Raw genomic sequence first — 19048 nt, 5'->3', positions numbered from 1 at the left:
ATTGCAAACCTTGTTCTCAGTCGCCTTGCTAACTGCTGAAGGCAGTGTCATAAGAAGGGTGTGGCATGCGGGGCAAAGCCCACCCTCACGTGCTGGGGCCCCAGAGTTCCGCAGATCACTTCAAGAAAGCTGACGACTACATCTGCCGGTTTGATGCCGACATGTGAGACTGCTTTACACACGCCAGAAATAAAAACAAGCTGAATGACTGGTTAAAAACATTTCTACTATGTCTTGGAAGATGCAAGGCAAGATTTCAACTTGCCCCATGTCAGGGAGAAAATAATCTCGACTCCAAAGCTCATATATAATGCATTCTGGTATTAGGCATACACTTACAAACTGAATAAGGATGCAAAATGTCGTGCTACCAATGCACAGTCTTACAGGACATGATTTGATATCTTGAGTTTCAGCCCATGTGTATGGAGCAACAGTATGAATTAATAAGCTGGTTGAGAGAAAAAGGCAGCTGGTGGTTTGCATTACTAGCTGTAGGCGTTTCAACAGTAACTGGGCATGCAGATGAATGCCACGTAGCAGACCGGCATGTAGATTCCCATGCATGCACATACACTCTCCCATTCTCTGCCTCTCCCTAGTTTCTGCCTTTCATCGTTAGACAGTCCATGAAGAAGTACCATCTGCAATGACATTAACGTAGCCTGCAAAAGCTCCAACGTTGTCCTGGTCACGGGAGTACACGCAAAGAAACTGACCAATCAAAGAAAGCTATGTTTTGTAAGGACCCCTTCCCCAGGCCCACGTGAGCATGGACAAGGCTCAGCTTGTAGTATAATGCCTGCTACTCCGCTGGATGTAGCCTGCTCCTGGTGCTTACTCTTTACTCATTGCTCCAGCTCAAGAAAATTCGATACTTTGCTGGCTTGAAAACAACCATCAAAAAATGACACTTCAACACCACATACCGACTGAAAACCTACCAACGCTCAGTGCTCAGTGACCGGTTTCTCCGAACTGAAGCTGCCCACAGCACATCAAAGCTCTCTTGCTCTTCTCCATCTCAATCCAACTAACAAACTCCCACAATCCTCCTTCCATTGCAGATACGCCAGGACGCCAATAGGCCACGCAAGTGGCACCAGTACGCAGCACAAGACCCACTATTAGATAGGCGGCCCATTACCGCTAACCTAGGGACAGGGACTCCTAACAGGGAAAGGGTGTTCTTCCGCTGAGGGACTCTGGTAGCATACACATTAATTACAAATTGAAGTAATATTACAAAGAACTGTTTTTCCTATTTAGTGTTTTTGTGTGATATAAAAAATGTAAAATACCAGCATGCCAGGCAGCGTTTATTCCCTTTGCACTTCCAAGTCGAAATGTGAAGGGCATAAGGTGATGAACATGTGTGTACGCCGCCTTTTGCCTATATATTTGCACCCCGCAGCGCAACTGATGAAAATTGGTTAGCGTGGAGCAGCTTACGTTGCAGCGCAAACGTAACAGCTCTCTGACGCTAAATTACTGATTTTTTGAAAATGTGCTCATCAGTGTTTTCTACTGCAAGCATGCACTGCGATAATATAGCACAGGACCCCCGCGCTTGAACTGAGAACCATTTTTAACAGCAGCAGAATGCCCCCAAGCAGGGGAAGAATGGCCCTGCCAGCCACCTGTGGCAGAACTCGGTCTGAGGCACTGCAGTGTAATAAGTGTCTTGTGGTAGAGCAGTATGGCATATTTTTGACTTGTTTCAGGTATTGTAAATGTCAAGGTTTTCAAGGTTTGAAAAGGACATAGACACCCTCTGTGGGCTAAAAGATTTGAAACGTCACGTGTATTATTCCCTTGTGAGTACCAACCGATTTGTACTTTACTGGGGATATAAGTAATTCTGCTGCCGGTATATTACACAGGTCCCCCACCCCACTTCCCCCATGGGAGGTTTCGATGACCTTGCCTATAACCATAAGCACCATCATCTCTCTTGAGGAGGGCAGGCCTGCCTTGTCTATGGCAGAGTGGCTCTCGCTAGTATTATAACCACAAGCACGCTACTCTCCAGCTCTATTCTGATAACCGCGGTCCTCACCAGAAAGAGGTACCAACACCAGGGCGACGTACACACCGTGAAAAGGTTAACCTTCAAGATCATTTGGTGAAGTGGTGAAAATGACGTCTACTGAGTTTATTCGAATTCTGCGACCCCAGTCTAGAACAGTTTTTCCAGCAAAGCAGATTCTTAATGTTCTTGCAATTGTGCTGAACAATTCTGTATATATAAATAGTTTTCTTAGGATTTATGTCTATTGGGAACTGAGCACGTGGACAGCCATCCTTACCCTAAGATGGGAGAAAGGAATCAGCAGAGGGCCTTGATGGAATGACCGATGTCACAGCCATTTTATCATCAAATCCAAACACAGGGGCTGTTTCAGTATCAATCTTGCACAAATTTTAATGATTGACTGAGTGTTGTGAAATATGAAATGAGGACCAAACCCAGTGTGCATTATGTACTTACCTATTAAAGCATGCAGCCCTTTTTACCATAGACGTATTTGGCAAATATAAAGATCTGTGGTCATTTTTATGTTCCAAAAATGCTCTTTAATGTTATGCAGAGCAGCCAGGAACCCCCATTTCTGCTATTTGTCCGTGCCCCCTTTCTTACAAGGGTATTTCATAGTAGTGTAGCATACTGTCAATCTTATTGCACTCTCCCTTTTTCTCTGCCTGACTGTCTCCTGCTTTTCCTCTTTCAGATGACACTTGGCCGTCATGTCTGTGACCTCCAGAGAACTCCTTGCCCACATGATGGAAGATCTGCTGGAGGCGGAGTTCAGAAGGTTCAAGCGAAAGCTCCATGAGATCCAGTCAGACAGGGAGAGGCACATACCCCGGGGGCTCCTCGAAAATGCTGATGCCCTCAGTACAGCTGATCTTCTATTGGACTACTATGGAGAAGGACAAGCTACACAAATCACCACTTTGGTCCTACATCTGATCAACAAAAGGGACATGGCTTCCAATCTAGAGGCCAAACTGCAAGGTAAGTGAGAGAGCCATTAGGACTGCAAAGCTAGGAGGTCAAAGTAGATGTTAAGGAAAAGGTACAATGGATCAAGACCAGGAGGTCCTAGTGCAGGTAGAGGAAGAGCCAACGGGACAGTAGAGATTGAAATTAAAGTGGAAGACAAGGAAAAACCAACAACCCCAGAGAATAGGAGGTCATTGTTCAAGGAAATAGGGAGCTAAGACGACTGTAAATATGGAGATCAAAGTAGACGTTGTTAGACTCTTATTCTTGTAGAACTTGATTGTCACGTGGTCTGTGTCATTAGATGCAGGACATTAAGGTTCTGCATTTGTGATATAGTTCGAGCTTGTTTGTGAAACTGTAAACTTGCTTGGCGTTATGCTGCACCCTTCATGGGGTTTCCCTTGCCCATGATTTCAAAGAACATTTTAACATCTACATAAGTACATTGCGCAGAAAGAATTGGAGAGATCCACAGCTAAGAAAAAAAGAAAACACATATAAATGACAAGCACAGGTGAGATGCTTTCAAGTGTCAGGTAAGATCACATTCCCATTACAAAATTACATGTTACTCACTAAGTATTGTGCTATAGTAATTATATATGGAGGCATTATATTGCTCGTTTTTGCTGTATATAGCATTGGTGATAATGGCATTTTGTTATCTTGGTGCACCATTTATTCCTCTTATACTTCAGTTGTATTTTGTAGGCAATTGTGGGTGAGGCAGCTGCATATAGTGCATGCCTTTGCAGGCCCCACACTTGTGATACCCGACTGCTCTCCATTCTGGAGGGCTGCCAATTGTCTGGCTCATTGGCCAACTTTAGAGAGGCACTGCCCTACACGTGTTGATCCTGATTTCGCCTCTCTTTTATGGGGCACTGGCCCATGTTGGACTAGTGGTGTGCCACTCCACTTAGTGACATGGTGCCACCTGGACCATTGAGACAGGGACCTGATCTTTTGTTTAAAGGTCCCTTGTATAATACACTCCTTTCTAGGCTCCTCAATGCACATTTGTCTTTCTTTATTTCATCTTTTACTATTTATGGGATTTTAACCAGTGTGCTGTAGCATTGGCCTGTATTTTCGGCCGCTGTCTCTAAAACAGATTATGAATCGCCCCGTATTTTACGAGACGCTTCGTATATATACTTATGGGTGCTGCATACATTTCTTTGCACAGTCAAGCGTTTAATGAAGGAGTTACACCTGTAGGCATGAAATATAATGCCCCTTCTGATTGGCCCTCGCCGAGGCATTACCCGGCCGGGAATCCGTTGGTCGGGATTCCATGGCCATTGTCCCCGGCGGGGGCGTGGTAGCCCCTCAGCCAATGAGGAGGCTCGAAGCGGGGCTTCGCTCGGGCCTATAACTAGCTGCTCGGGTAATATTGCTTTATTAATAACCAATTCGGTTTACATTTCATTGAGCTTTATTATGAGTACATTGTACATTGTTATTGCAACGTGGCGCTTTGCTGAAACAAGTACCTAATTACGATCAACGGTATAGGAACACAGTTTACGATGTCGCTGACCATTAGCCTGCAGATGGAGCTCGGTTGCGGCCGTGTAATAGGAAGAGCACTTTTTCGGCAACTTATAATTTTGCTCCCTTTGAGGAATCCCCACCAAACTTTGCAAATAAAGTATATGGCCGGCTCTGAATGTTTTCGCGAAGTTGGGTGAGGTTTCGTGCAGGGGGGCAAAGTTATAAAGGGGTTCCCAAATTTTATTTTCCCATAGACTGAAGGGGCAACGAAAGGCTGGACGGATTTTCACCAAATGTGCGGCAGGATCGGGGGCTTGGGTCAGAAAGCGTGCTTTTGTGTGTTTGGTGGGAATCCAAACAGTACTTTTGTTGCAAAGAACTGAAATGTACGTCTAAAAAAATAAGTGATATCTGGGTCCGCTCAGCGGACCCATTTCCCTGTTTGCTCTGCGGACAGAAGTCTCATTGGCCTGCAGTACGCTGTGATGTCCGCGAACATTGGACACAGCTGGTGGTTGGCTGGAGGGAAGTGTGTTGTGCGTCAAAGTTTTTGGGAAACGCCACCATGGTGTTTCAGAGGATAGTGTTGTGGTGTGTGTGCCAAGGTTCTAAGGCATTGTGTGCATGGCTGGGCCTCTTGTACGTAGCAGTGTGCCCACTAAAATTAGTCATATTTGGCTCTGCTCCGGCATCCCATTTCCCTGTTCGCTGCACGGTCAAAGGTTTTATTGCACTGAAGTGTTCCATGACGGGATGTGTGTGAAAAGTTTTCTATGACAGCGGCATGCTTCAAGAACATAGTGCACAGCATCAGGTGGTGGGAAGAACGGATCGAAAGGGTGCCGGAGTGAGAAGTGCTTCATGTGATATATCTCATTAGAAGTAGACGGTGGTGTGCCAGCGGTATCCGTGCATACTGCGCCAATGCGCGGTTACGTCAACACACAACAATCTTGTGTGGTCATTGCAGGCAGCCTTCGGTATGGCATGCCAGCTGCAGCGGTGATGTGTTTCTATGATGAGTGGTGGCAGGCACATTTGCAAAAGTGGAGTGCATTCCACAACACATGAGCATTTAAACATAGCGTGCACTATGGTGTGATGTGTGAGGTAATCCGTAGCCCCTTCGATGCATGGCTGCAGCCCTAGCACAGGAACGTATGTCCACTGGCTGAAAAGGTATGTCCACTGGTTGAAAGTAGGTGCCACATTGCTGCTTTGTGTGTGTGCTTTGGCTGCATTGCACACATTTTTGGTTGTATGGGTGTGGTGATTGGTAGAACAACCTACAATTGTCGATGTATGGGTGGAGATTTTGCAGTGACCAGTCATGCAGTGTGTCCACTGCGTGTACGAATGGAATACTGTACATATGGAAGAGGTTACGGTGCAACTGGTTCTTATATGTGCTTGCGTAGTGTGTGGTCTAGGTAGGTTGCAGAAGTGTTTTCCCCTTTTTCCTCAAAATTGGAGGCGGGGACAGAAAAAAAAGAAAATAACAAAAAGGGACCCTGCGGAGTCGGATCCGACCTGCGTTAGAGAGACGGATCTGGCACCGCAGGGTTGCAGGGGAAACATCAGCGACCAAGCAGTTAAGTAGGGGAGGGGGTGGGGTGCTGGTGAAAGGTACATTTTGGGTTGTTTGGCTGAAGTGCAAATCAATTCGCAGCGAAATTGACTATGGTCAATTCTGCTGCAAATAATTACACTTCGGTCAAACAACCCAGAACACCATTCAAGGCAGCAGGCCAGCGCACAATTTGCGCTACAGCTCAAGCCTGTGGAAATGCACCGGTCACCTTTGAGAATAAGGTGACCTTCTCATTTCCAAAAATGGATTGTCTAAAAATAGCATATCCTGTGTTCTTTTTTTAAATGCCCCATTATTTGAGGAACTGGGTCAAAATCTACATTTAAAAAAAATAAAAATATGGTTACACTTTGAGAGAGAGGGAGAGTGATGGGTGAGATGTGAAGTGATAGGCAAGAAAGCAGAGGGAGAGCAGTGGGTCAGAGGAGAAAGCGCTGCACAAGAGAGCAGAGGAAGCAGTGATGCGGGTGGCCAGAAATCTGCGAGCGAGCAGAGGTAGAGAAAGTAGAGGGAGCGTGTGGTCAGTGAGCCAAAAAGCAGGGAGGAAGCGGTTGGCCAGAAAGAGGCAGTGAGCTGCAGATTGGGAAAAAGGATGAGGGAAGAGTGCGATAGAATGGGAGAAAGGATGCAAGATGCAGAAGCAGCACAAAAGAATGAAGGACTGTATATTGTGGGAGGAATTGTAGAGTGTAAGGCGTGAGTTGGGAGTATGATTTGGAATGGGCAGGGGCTGGGCAGTGCAATTTGGGACTTGACAGTGTGACATAGCACGTGAGTATTTGTATGAAAGAGTGAGAGGTTAAGGGATGTAAGGGGTGATGGAGAGTTGGTGAGATGTGTGTTGGTGCGAGAGGTGTGTGGGTGTTTGGGGGATTGGAGAACATAGAAGGGGAATATTTTCAGCATTACAATTGATAATGATCAATTTAGTTAATACTATTAAATAGGCATGAACATGAAACCAGAAATATAGCCAAATCAAACACTGTTCTGCCAAGCCAGAGACATCTGGGACTCTTCCTATTAAATAATACAAAATATACATAATAATGACACCCTGGCTCTCTTGTAGCCTTGCACTCTGCCTATTTCCTGCAATGTGGCAATCTTATACCCTCCAGTTAATACAAAATGTCCCACAAAAATGCCGCAATAAATAAAGGTTTGTGCCGCAAAATTTGCCATTTCATGCCGCAAAATTTGCCATTTCATGCTGCAAAATCCTGGAAGGTCTGAATAGGGAGCCACATGTCAGCATTTGTGTTTGCTATGGTTAGGCCCTTATAAGGCCCTTGATTGAGGAAGTGTTTTAACACAATACCCATGAAAGGAAGTCATCAGCGTGAGAAAGTTGCAATATGGAAGTCATCAGCATCAGAAAGTTGCAATATGGACAATGTGCACAGCCACTCTCATACCAGTCAGCACAGGCAACACAATGTCATGGAGCCATGAATGTAAAGATGTGGCCAGGGTGAAAGTTGACATGCGCAATTGCACATGGGAAGTGCATTACACATGACATGAGGAGTAAAACATGAGTTGTACTAGGGTGTGCTGTGTGTGGTGAGTCCCTTGCGGTTAGTGATGGTAGAGCAATGGCAGAAGGGTAGTACAATGAAGACCACATGAAACTTGAAATGTACACTGCAGTATGGTGTGTTGAGTTTTCTAAGCCCATAGCCCCTTCGATGAATGGTTGGCCACCTTGCTCCGCCAAATATGTGCCCTGGGGTGAAGTAGGTTTCACATTGTAGCCTTCCGTGTGCGGTTTGTGATCATTGCATAAAATGTTGCTTTCATGGTTGTGGGGATTGGTTGCAATTCTTACACTGTGTAGTGCATGCCTGGACCTGATGGAGTGACAACTCCTCTAGTGTGTCCTGGGGGTGCAGTGGTGAAGTAGTGGATCCTTAGAAGAGGCTAGGGGTGGCCTGCATGTACATGGCCACTTGTTCACCTGCATGACTCTGTTATGTTGTGCTGGGTGTGGGCAAGGCCTACACTGTTGGGTGTATGGAAAAAGGCCATAGGCCGTAGGGCAGGCACCGAAGAGGCTAGGCCTGCACCATATCACGCCAGCATAACGCAGACATCCAGTTTTAAGTATGCATGTTTCCGACGCGGTAGAACAGCACAAGTGACCTGATATGCGCCCAGTACCATACGGTGTAGATTATGCCACCACCTTGGACATTAGGGAGGCACATGCACTATTTGCGTTTGGCATGAGTTGCCCCTTGCACCACCCATACTATGTTACGTTTGTGGATTGTCGTATATGGCAAATGTTCCCCTTCATGAGGCCATTATGTTGTGCTGGGTGTGGGTAAGGCCTAGACTATTGGGTACATGACCAAAGGCCAGAGGCCGTTGGCCATGCACCCAAGAGCCTATCCCTTGACCACAGCCAGCACACCATAATGCAGACATGCAGAGTTGCCTCTGTATCTCTCTGAGGATGGTGACCTTTGAATAATGGGTGTGGAGAGCATTTTACACTTGGTGGAACAACCACAGTGAGATGGTATGCGTTCACGAGCACATGTTGTAGGTCATTGCACGTGTTGCACATTAGGGAGCCATAGGTTAGCATTTCCATTTGTTGTGGGATGCCCTTTACAAGACCCTTGCTCGAGGAAGTGTTTTAACATATTGCGCCATGAAAGGAAGTCATCAGCATCAGAAACTTGCAATATGGACAATGTACAGAGCCACTCACATACCGTTCAGCACAGCCAATGCAACATCATGGAAGCAGGCATGCAAAGATGTGGCCAGGGTGAAAGGCGCAATTGCAGATGGGGAATGCATTACAAATGACATGAGGAGTAAAACGTGGGGTGCACTAGGGTGTGCCGTGTGTGGTGAGGCCCTAGCATCTTGGATGCATGGTTGGAAGCCTTACATAAACAGATATGTGGGTTGCTTGCAACGACTTCTCACATTGTTGCGTTTCGTGTGTGGTTTGTGAGTTGTGCATGAATTGTTGATTCCATGGGTGTGCTCATTGTTCGCACATGGTATGTTTTCCGGATCTGCGTGAAGAGACCGCGGCTGCATTTCCCGCGATGGAAATGTTCGCATGGAAATGCACGAACACAAAATGTTTGTACATTTCCCATGCAAACATGCAGGGGTTTCCCCTGCTCACAATACTGTTTAGTATAGTGAGCGGGATGTTGCGGTGGATACCCTACAGCCCCTGTTTTATTATTATTTTCTTTCCTGTTCTGTTGGGAGAGCTCAGGGGTGTCCCCCACAACCCCCACTCACTGAAGTGAGCAGGGTGTTGCGGGGGACAACCCACATCCCCCGCAGTTTAAAAAAAAAAAATGTTAATACCTAACCCACCAAAACACCTAAACACATACCACAAAAAGTTTGGACTTTTGGTAGTTAGAACTTTTCGTGGTGTCTGTTTTAGGTCTTTTAGTGGGTCAGTAATTTTTTTTCTGACATTTCGTCCTATTCCCATTTTCCAGTGCATGGCAGGAGCTTATGGAGTGAACTGTTGTGCTGTGTGCTGTGGTGAGAAAGTGTGTGTACCAGTGCATAGGGTCCAACTGCCTAGTGTGTGTGCTTGAGTAGTGTGCATTGCGCAGAGTACTAACTACTTTACTGCACTTTGGAGTATTGTATCATTGGAGTTGGTGGAGTGCTGGGAGGAAATAAAATACGGCTACATGTAGTTAGTAGTGCTGGGTGCCGCTCTGGGTGAATGTGGGTACAGAAAGCGTGGATCGGTTTGGAAAGCTGTCGCATGGAGGTGCTTTCACATGACACAAGACCTGAAATGTGAGTGTGTAAAGGTACGTCTGCAGTTCAGTGCAGAAATGATAGTGTTCGATGCGGAGGTCTTGGATGTGAATGCTACATGCATGTGTGACTATTGAATACTACCTAATGCGGGAGTGTTGCATAAACAATAGTGGAAACGGAAGAAAGGAGTACCCCTGCTTTACTGGGGTGTGGCCCTCGCTGTAGCTGGGAAGGGCCACGTGCTACAATCTGCCCTTCTGAGTATGGTGCCTTTGCAAATGGAACTGTGGAGATTATCCAATCAGTTGTCGAGGATGTGGTTCACAGGAAGGGGTGGTGATATATTTCCCTATGCCTCGATGCAGTGAGGTTGACAGAGATGGACAGACTCAGAGTGATCATCGTGGGTGATATCTTTGTGCAAGATCTGCACAGGTAAGCCGTGGAAAGAGGCTTTGACACTAACTTCCAGTTGGAAGGAGTGGAGGTTTTTTGGGGCACAGTCTATGAGTGGGTTTTCGGTGCCATGGTTCTCCTTTGTACATGTGTGGCCTCTGTCGGGACTGTGGATGTTGTGGTCGTGCATTATGGAGCACTACATTTCGTGCTCACGTTTGCTCTGTCACCTCAAGAAGTTGATGACAGCAGTGATGCAGATTGTTCCCACTGCCAAGGTGATATTATCCTCCATACCACCAAGAGGTGCATGGGACCATGCTGGTGTAATTTGCCCACAGCCAGAGGTTGGGAGGTCTTTCATGAACCGAAGCATGTGTGACTTTATGGCAGTGCTGGGATGTTGTGCACCGACCATGACAGCATTAACAAGCAAGATTTGCAGTGGTTCCAAGGAAATGGCATTTTTTAACTTACATTGGCAATGCTGTTTTGTTTGCCATTCTGCATGAAGCGTTGCAGACAATGCTGTAAAACTGTAAGAGAAGCATTGACGTACAGTCCATACAAATGTCAGGAGGACAAACAAACAGAAACTCATCGAAAGAGAAATAAAAGAATTCTATGCAAGCACGTACATAACAAAAACAGGAACTTATGTTTTCTGAGACAGTACTACAGACCCAAACCCCTACCCCGTTTTACACTGAGCGTTCTACATCAGGCAGTTAGCCGGGGAGAGGAGCAGAAACAGGAGACGCTAAGATAAAGGTTTTGAGGTGCTTCCGGAACTGGTGATGGTTCCCCTCAAGTGTCAGGAAGTCAGGGAGGCTGTTGCATTCGGAGGATCCAGGCGATAACGCACATCTACCACCAACTGTTTTTTGGGAGAAGCACCGGACTCTGAGCGAGTTGGAGGCGGATGAGGGAAGAGCTTGTGCATGCAGATGTATAGGGAGTCAGAGTTGCAGGTATTGAGGTCCCAAGGCAAAGAAGGCCTTCTACACAATGCATAGTTGTCTCACTTTATTCCTCGCAGCCACTGGGAGCTAGTGGTAACATTTCAGTGCCGGAGAGATACCATCCATAGTCGCGCACTCCTCTTATGGCTCCATTCCAGGGGGTGGAGAGTAGAAGGGGGAAGATTTAAAAAGAGCCTATTGCAATACTGCAGCCTAGACATAAGTACAGCTCTGGAGACAGTGATCTTTTGGAAAGTTGCTTTCGCTTGGTACGATATATTCAATGCTGCTATATTTCCGATTCATGTAGAAGGTGGGTTAGCGGGGAAAACTTTTCGTTGCATCGTCGGAAGGAAAGCAGCGAGTTCCTGTTTCAATATTACACTGTATGATATGGGTAAATGAGAACGTTGCAAGCACATATCAGTGAAGTGCCATTTCATGGTAGTGGATGGGAAAAAAACCAGTATGCTTTTAAAGAACGTAATGGCAGATACCATGCGCAGAGGCACTTATAACACAGTGAAACACATAGTGCAGAGTATGTTTCCGTACCTCCATTTTGTGGTGATGGGTGCGCATGTGGATGAATGTGTATATACAAATCTTGCTATCTTTTACTGAACTTTCTACTGGATGTGCTGTCCAGTGACAGCACACTAGCAGGCTGAATTTGGAATGGTACCTACGAAGTGTTGTGCAGGACTGACAGTGTTAGATGTTAACGTCTAGGATGGCATTGGTGGAATCGTGTGTGCCTATTTACCCATAGCTAATGAGGTAGTGGTGGATAAAAAGTAGTGAAAAGGGAAAAGGGGCTGCTACTGCTTTACTGGGGTGTGGCCCTCACAGTACTTTGGGCACTGCAAGTGCCACAATCTGCGCTTCTTACCTTGCTGGCCAATGGACATGGGACTTTCGGGATTATCCAATCAGGTACTGTGGGTGTGGTTCACAGGAAGGGGCGGTCAAACTGCTGTACATTATACTCTGCATACTGAGGCTGGCTGACATGGTGAAACGCATTGTGTTGCCTATAGGTGATGCCTTTCTACTAGATCGGCACAAGTATGCCCTGGAAAGAAACTATGATGTCAATTTTGGTTTGGAAGGGGTGGACGCATTGTGGAACGGTGTCTACGAGCGCAATTTCGCCGACAAGCATGCATTTTGCAAAGACCTGGCCACTTTATCTAGAGCCGGTGTTTTCGTCATCCACTAAGGCGGCGTGCATATGGGTTATGTGTCTTGTTTAGGTTTGTTCTGTCGACTGAGGAGGTTGCTAAATCTAGTGAAGAGGCGCTTTCCCACTGTGAAGGTGCTTTTCTCATCCATAACACCACAACGAGTTTGGGACAATGCTCCTGGAAGTTGTTCAGAGCCAGAGGCAGGAAGGTATCTCATCAACAGAAGCATGTATACTTTTTTGTCCGCTGCTGGGATGTTCTTCTGCAACAATGACCTCATTAGTTGTGGAAATGCAGACTTTTTCCAAGCAAATGGCATTTCTTTGTCGCCCATTGGTAATGCTGTTTTGGTTGCATGTCTACAAAATGCGGTGAAGAATTTACTGTAACAATGTCCGCACAAGAATACACAAAATCAAATAAAAAGTGAAAAAAGGTATTTCTCTAGAAGCAACTGAAAAAAAAGGTTATTTTCAGAGCAGCTCCTTACAACAAACTCTCCCTACCCTAGTTGCAAGTTATTCCCCACGCTCGCGCGCAGCACCAAAGCCACATCTGGGGTTTTTCAGGATGGCGGCCATGGAAATGGGACTGTGGAGCCACAGGGATTGTGCAACAACATTTCTGGATGTGGTGTGTACGCAGAGGACTGTTGTACAGAGCTGATACTGTTACATGGAGAGCTCTTCAATATCATTGGTGGAAGCGTGTGGAACTTTTTAACAGTACGCAATGACGGTGTGCTGCAAAGAAGAAACTAGAAAGGGAAGAAGGAATGTTTCTGCTTCATTGAGACATGGCTCTCACTGTCCTTGGGGAAACGAACGTGCGCATACTCCAGTTTTCCGCTAGCTACCCATGAGATTGGGACAATGGGGACTATCGCTGCTGCGGGTGTGGGTCACTTCAAGGCCCGTTCATAATTCTCTCCATTACTGCGCATCCTCAGCTGGACTGACATGGTTGCTATTAGTTGCAGATGCACTGTAGCACAGCAGATTTGGTGAACCATTCCTGACAGGGCAAACATATGTGGCCTGCTACTCTGTTCTGTAAAGCTGCAAACAGATTGCACAGCACCTCTGGGTTGTACCCTTCTGTAGGGTTGCTGTGAACAACTTTCACCCGGAAAGCAGGCCTACATTGTTGCAAAATATACATATATGTGCAACGGCACATTGTGGTGAGTTTGTAAGCATGTACTTTCGGGGAGACACTCCATACATTGCTCAACCCTGTACTTTGCCACTGTCCGAGGGTCTGGCTCCTGTCCCCGAAATAAGGGCCCACGCGCAGCATGGGTGCAGTCGCATGGTGACGTTGCCACTGTTCTCTTTTGGGATGGCTGTCCGCTGGATGCGTCTTGGGCAGAATACGTTGTGCGCATGTGCATGGGTATCCTATGCACACCCTTGCCTCTTCTCTACTGACTAATAGTGCGCCACACGTGCGCCGAGCATTTTGCAAAATGCTGGATATTTATAGGGTACAGCAGTTGGGATGTTTATCTGTATGGCTTCCTGTAGGATGTGGGTGGACACCCCAACCTAATTAACGTTCCTTCGCATATGCTGCACAGTGGCGGTGTTACCAGGACACAGAGAAACAGACACACATGCGTGTACTTGCAATATGCACAAACGTCCGCTCCCACACGCATTGATAGGTGGTGGACAACATGCAGACATGCGGAGCCTGCTGGGGGCTTACGGATGCCTCCATTGTCATTGTCGATAGGCTGGACTACCTTTTTCTTAATTGCGGTCATTGCAACGAGGACTGTGTGCCGCTGAGTCAGAACCCCATTTCAGGAAAAAAAGAATACCACACAAACACTCAGCAACATTCTAATTTTTACTGTTTACTTGTACACATGGATATAACCCATTAGGAAAGGGAAGAGGTAGCAGAAGTGGATATTATTGTGGGGAAATGGGTATTTGCACAACTTGGTTGTGAGGGGAGGAAGAGATTGATGTATCACCGTAACGTCTCCCATGAAACGGTTTTTGAGGGGATGGTGGGCTCCGACATGGGGAGGGAGTACACGTGCAGGTGTGCCAGTGCTGTTTCATTTTGTCCAAAATATATCCTTGTACGCAACCTTTAAGGCGGCACAATTGTTCACCATTTTTTCCACTTTGGCTTCCACGCTGTCCATTTCCCTATGCACAGAGTTTCTTTCCTTTCCTCTGCCCGTATTCTGTTGTGGAAGGGTTGCCGCTTGTACTGCCTTGCTTTCTTTTCCAATATGTTCTCTTACTGAAAAGAGAATGTGTTTGTTTGGTGTACATGCAGCAATATATATTACATAATGTATGGTTCACACTACTGTGCGTACCAATGGGGTTACTATAGAAAGTCAATGCGTCATAAGGGAAATTTACTTCCTGCCACTCTAAGGTGCTTGCCATTGGTGAGGTACAAAACAACATGTTGTGCTTCTGTACTATTGCATACTGCAGCACCTGTGCAGTTATTAGACAAAGTTTAGTGTCCTTACTAGATTGTAGTGATGTTCAGGTCTTAGCACTTTCCGGTCGTTACTCTGGCCGTTACTCTTTGTTCCCCTTTACAGTAGCAGTGGGGTAAGATTTTTGAAGGCACATGTCACTTCTGTTGTTGATGCATTCCATTATGGTGTACTCCCTATGCCATTGTCCTGTTTGCTTCATAAGTACACAATTTGCTAATCTACTGTACTTTCGCTTGCAATTTTTGCGCATGGTGCTGTTTGTGTATGTTCTTTGCGTTTGGTAATTGGTACCACTATGTAAGAGAGCACCTGCCTTCCTCAGCAGGTTGGATGCCACCCGATCTCCGCAAACTGACGCATAGTCCGCGACTACTCTCCGCATTAAAATGGTGCCAGCAGTTTCACTATGTTGCACAGTTCTTCTTTACAAACTAAGGGTATCCTGCTAAAAACCAACACAATTCACTGACAAAAAACGTTGTTACAGGGACGTTATGATTACAGGTAAAACCGAAAACCCCCAGAAATTTTCCAGTTATGGTAAGCTAAGCAACCATAACTCGCGCTACCACTGTGCACCGCAAGGACTAACAGCAATGACATCAAAGATGACATCACAAATGTCATTCATGACATGACTGATGACATCACACGTGTGGCTCCCTCTTTTTTTGTTCAGTGACATATGTACACCGGGTGCTTTTCTTCACTGAGAGTCAGGAACTAAAAGTGGGAAAGGTGCTATATTTGTAGACCTTACCCTACTCATATGTTCTGACTACTTTCCTTAGGGTTGAGTCACATCATTAGCTACATAAACATAGGGGAAGGAGCAAACCTGTATGGTCCCATTAAGTTTACAGGTTTTTTATTTTTAGTTTTTACTTAGAATGTTTGAATGTATAGCTTGACAAATAATGATTTGGAAGTGAAAAAAAGGTTCAGGCTGAAAGAAACCTAAAAGCACATACCATCATGGCAGCAAATTGAGGTTTGCGCTGTCGAAAGCGCATGTGTTGTCTTAGTTAGGTTTGACACATATTAGTTACCATGTAATGTATTAATGTAGGGCATCATTATAGGCCCTGTGTTTAGTTTTCATATTTGTAGTTATGTTGTGTAGCGAGATGTGCAGGAAGAGTTGAAACAGGTTGAAGATGAAGTCAGAAAGGTACTATAGTGGAAGTGATGCCAGTGTGTTAATGTGGAGGAGCAGCTGTATACATCTGCAGCAGATCCCGCACCCTACCTCCCCTGTATTGGAGACATGAGAAAGTGTTGTGTTTGACTCCATTCGTCGTGCCAATGCTGTAACAAGTGTTTGGAAGAAGATACCCATTAAGAGAACATTATTGAATGTACCCCCGAAGTAATGATAACCTGCAGGAGGATCTCCCCAAAGGAATATGAGAAAGAGCCAAGAAGAGGAGCTAGTGATGTCATAAGAAGGTGTGCATGCCGTCTCAAGGTACTAGCTGAAGGTGCTGTATAGATCCTGAACACCAATGACCAAGTAAGGATCGAGTGAACTCTCAAGTGTAAAGGAAGAAGATTACACATGCACGAAGTGCTGCAGAAAACAGCCGTTCCATAAATGTATAGACGCTGAAATGCAAGATAGATTCAGTCATCATAGAAGCTAGCAATAAGTAGTGAATAGAATGCAGGCAAAGCCTCTGTTGCACAGAAACTGGACATTGGTATCATGAATTAAGTATGCCAGAAACCATGAAGCGGGAATGGAAAAGTTGTGTCGCAGCAGAATAGCAGGCTCATGGAGGTGCGTGGCGAGGCTGCCTGACCCAAAGTCAAGAGTCTAGAAGTCGAGGTCAGCTATCTAGTCTGAAGAAGAATGAGTGTGCAGAAGATGAACCTTCTCATGTTAAGATGCAAAAAAACAACACAAAGGATGCCAATCATTAATTCATTTAGAGCATTTAAAGGCTGCAAAATGGACCAAATTGTGGTCTCCTGTCATGTGAGCCAAGGATGGAAATAGAGTTGGAATTTGGAGTTACAGACAAGATAGCAAGGGCCCTCAATCCTGTGCACTCTCAAAAAACAAGTATACTCTGCAAGGCCAAGTACAAAGACACATTTCATGGCAGAAGGCATGGGTGATGAGGGATGCTGGGCTAATTGGGTGGTGAGGTAGCATCATATACTATCTCTCTGCACCTTGGTCTCGGCTTACATGCGGCTAAATGAACTTAAGTTTCCAGATATGGCACAAGTGTGCCAACCAATTGTATTAGTCCATATAACGAAGGACCTCATAGCTTGTAAGACCAATGAGAAATGGTGTATCTAATGTTTCTGAGATTACATGTTTCAAGAAGTAGGCATAAGTCGTCCACCTGATATCGGACAGCCAGTAACAATCCTAGCTCCTATACAAGTGTATATCTAGATGTTTTCCTCAACCAATCTCGATCCTTGCTAGGTTTTTCACTATTGCCACATAGTATGACATCACTCTGACCATTATTACTATAAGAATTGAATTTTTTGTGGAGATCATTGAGAGACTGAGCGTACGTCCGTTGATGTTTGCTGTAACCTCCCTGTTTTAGATAATTGTTCATAAAACAGTACTTTGCCATCTTCCTGAGTTGGTTCAGTTATTTGGACTCAGAATTATTCTGGTGTGATCCCATCCATTCCATATGCACGTTTCTAAGGGCCATATGCTCACGTGGTAGCAGTGTGGATGGTTCAGATGCAAACCAGTTTAGCTCCAGAGTTTCGGACGATCGGGCATCCTCCACCATTAGCTGGAAGATCGTGGAGTTTCCTGTGGATAGTGGTCAATAGAAATAAACCTGCAAGAAGAACCAAGATGGTGGGCAGGTTCCTCTTTGAGGAAATCCCTGGTCGCTTTCCACAGGCGCTCTGTGGACAGAAGGCAAAGTGGTCGGATTGAAGGAGGAGCCAATACCAAAGGCCTCAAGTTGATTAATGAATGTAAGTAGACTAAGGGAACTGGCAATATAAAGGGGCGGGATTGTGATATTTTGAGTAACAGGACTTTTGTGTAGATAAAGGAACGCCTAAGTAATCCTATTTCACAAGAGATAGAAGAAGACGTCTCAAATGCCAATGGGAGTATTACCAAAGGGAAAACGCACAGTCAGGACTGTGAAAGATGACGTCTTAAACCCTGTATAGAGTAAAATAAGTAGAGCCATGGGAAGTATACCCCTTATTATAAAAGGTTATAAATAAAGGGAAGGTGATCACTGGATTTATTAATGTGTAGTATGTTAGTATTTTAAGTATTATTTGTTGGATGAAGTTTTAAGAACAAAACATGCTCTGAAGGTTAAAAGTGATGTTTTTTCAAGTAAGGTGTAGTAAATGTTTAGCGCCAATCAAAAGACAGATAGTTTGTTGAAACCAAAGAGGATTGAGCAGAGATTGTTGGTGCTGGCTCATATTTGTTGTTTTTAAAAATTAAAGGTTGTGGCTGGTTAAGCCTTGAGATAGAGCTTTTATTAACTATCTGGTAAGTATTGACAGTCAATTGCGACTTGTCATTATGGAGTACACTGCTCTCATGCAGCTTTGTAAAACATGAACCCATGCTCAAAAAATACAGTGCAGAAGGGGTAAAGGGCAGAGCTGAAAAAATGTTCATGCCATGGCCACAAGGGAGATCATTGTCAAACGCGGTATTGTAACACATGACCACATACATACACACTGCGTACACAGGAAACAAATTAGCGAAAAGGCTGGCAATTTTAGAATTTTGGAAAATGTACCAAGTGGAGTCCCGCCACCGGAGGGGTGGATGCTTAATCAGCATAAGGGAGAGGGCATTGAACCCTTGGCTCCTCTTACCTTGTCATGGATTAAGAGTGCAACTACAGAAGAGATAGGAGTTATCCTTTAAAGGAACTGAAAGCAGCAGCAGGGTATAGTAACCCAATATATGAACCCCCCCCCGCTTACAGTAGTGAAGGCAGTCCAGAAGAGAGCCAAAGAAAGGAAGATGCCTGTAAGTCTATACAAGATAAGGAAGAAATAGGCGAGAGGTTGAATTTATCCATAGATATAAATCGAGAAATTAAGCAATGGAAAGGAGAAAAAGATAGGGCTGATGAGGTAACACTCATACAGAACAAATGGATGGGAGGACAGATACTACTCAGGTTAAATGGGAAG

General features: G+C 45.3%; 1 protein-coding gene across 2 annotated transcripts in view; it reads left to right on the top strand.

Moving 5' to 3' along the window:
* LOC138569485 (NACHT, LRR and PYD domains-containing protein 3-like) overlaps positions 1-19048 on the top strand; it is a 347636-nt gene that overhangs the window by 59290 nt on the left and 269298 nt on the right. For both annotated transcript variants that reach the window (XM_069647489.1, XM_069647488.1), the window contains exon 2: positions 2733-3019. In XM_069647489.1, the coding sequence (XP_069503590.1) occupies positions 2749-3019 (271 nt within the window). In that variant the 5' untranslated portion in view covers positions 2733-2748. The remainder of the gene's footprint in view (positions 1-2732; positions 3020-19048) is intronic.

This window comes from Ambystoma mexicanum, chromosome 2q (assembly GCF_040938575.1).
Source record: "Ambystoma mexicanum isolate Mex_15411 chromosome 2q, UKY_AmexF1_1, whole genome shotgun sequence".
In the NCBI taxonomy this organism is placed as follows: Eukaryota; Metazoa; Chordata; class Amphibia; order Caudata; family Ambystomatidae; genus Ambystoma; species Ambystoma mexicanum.
The sequence above is the reverse complement of the archived record's forward strand: the minus strand, read 5'-3'. Positions and strand labels throughout refer to the sequence as shown.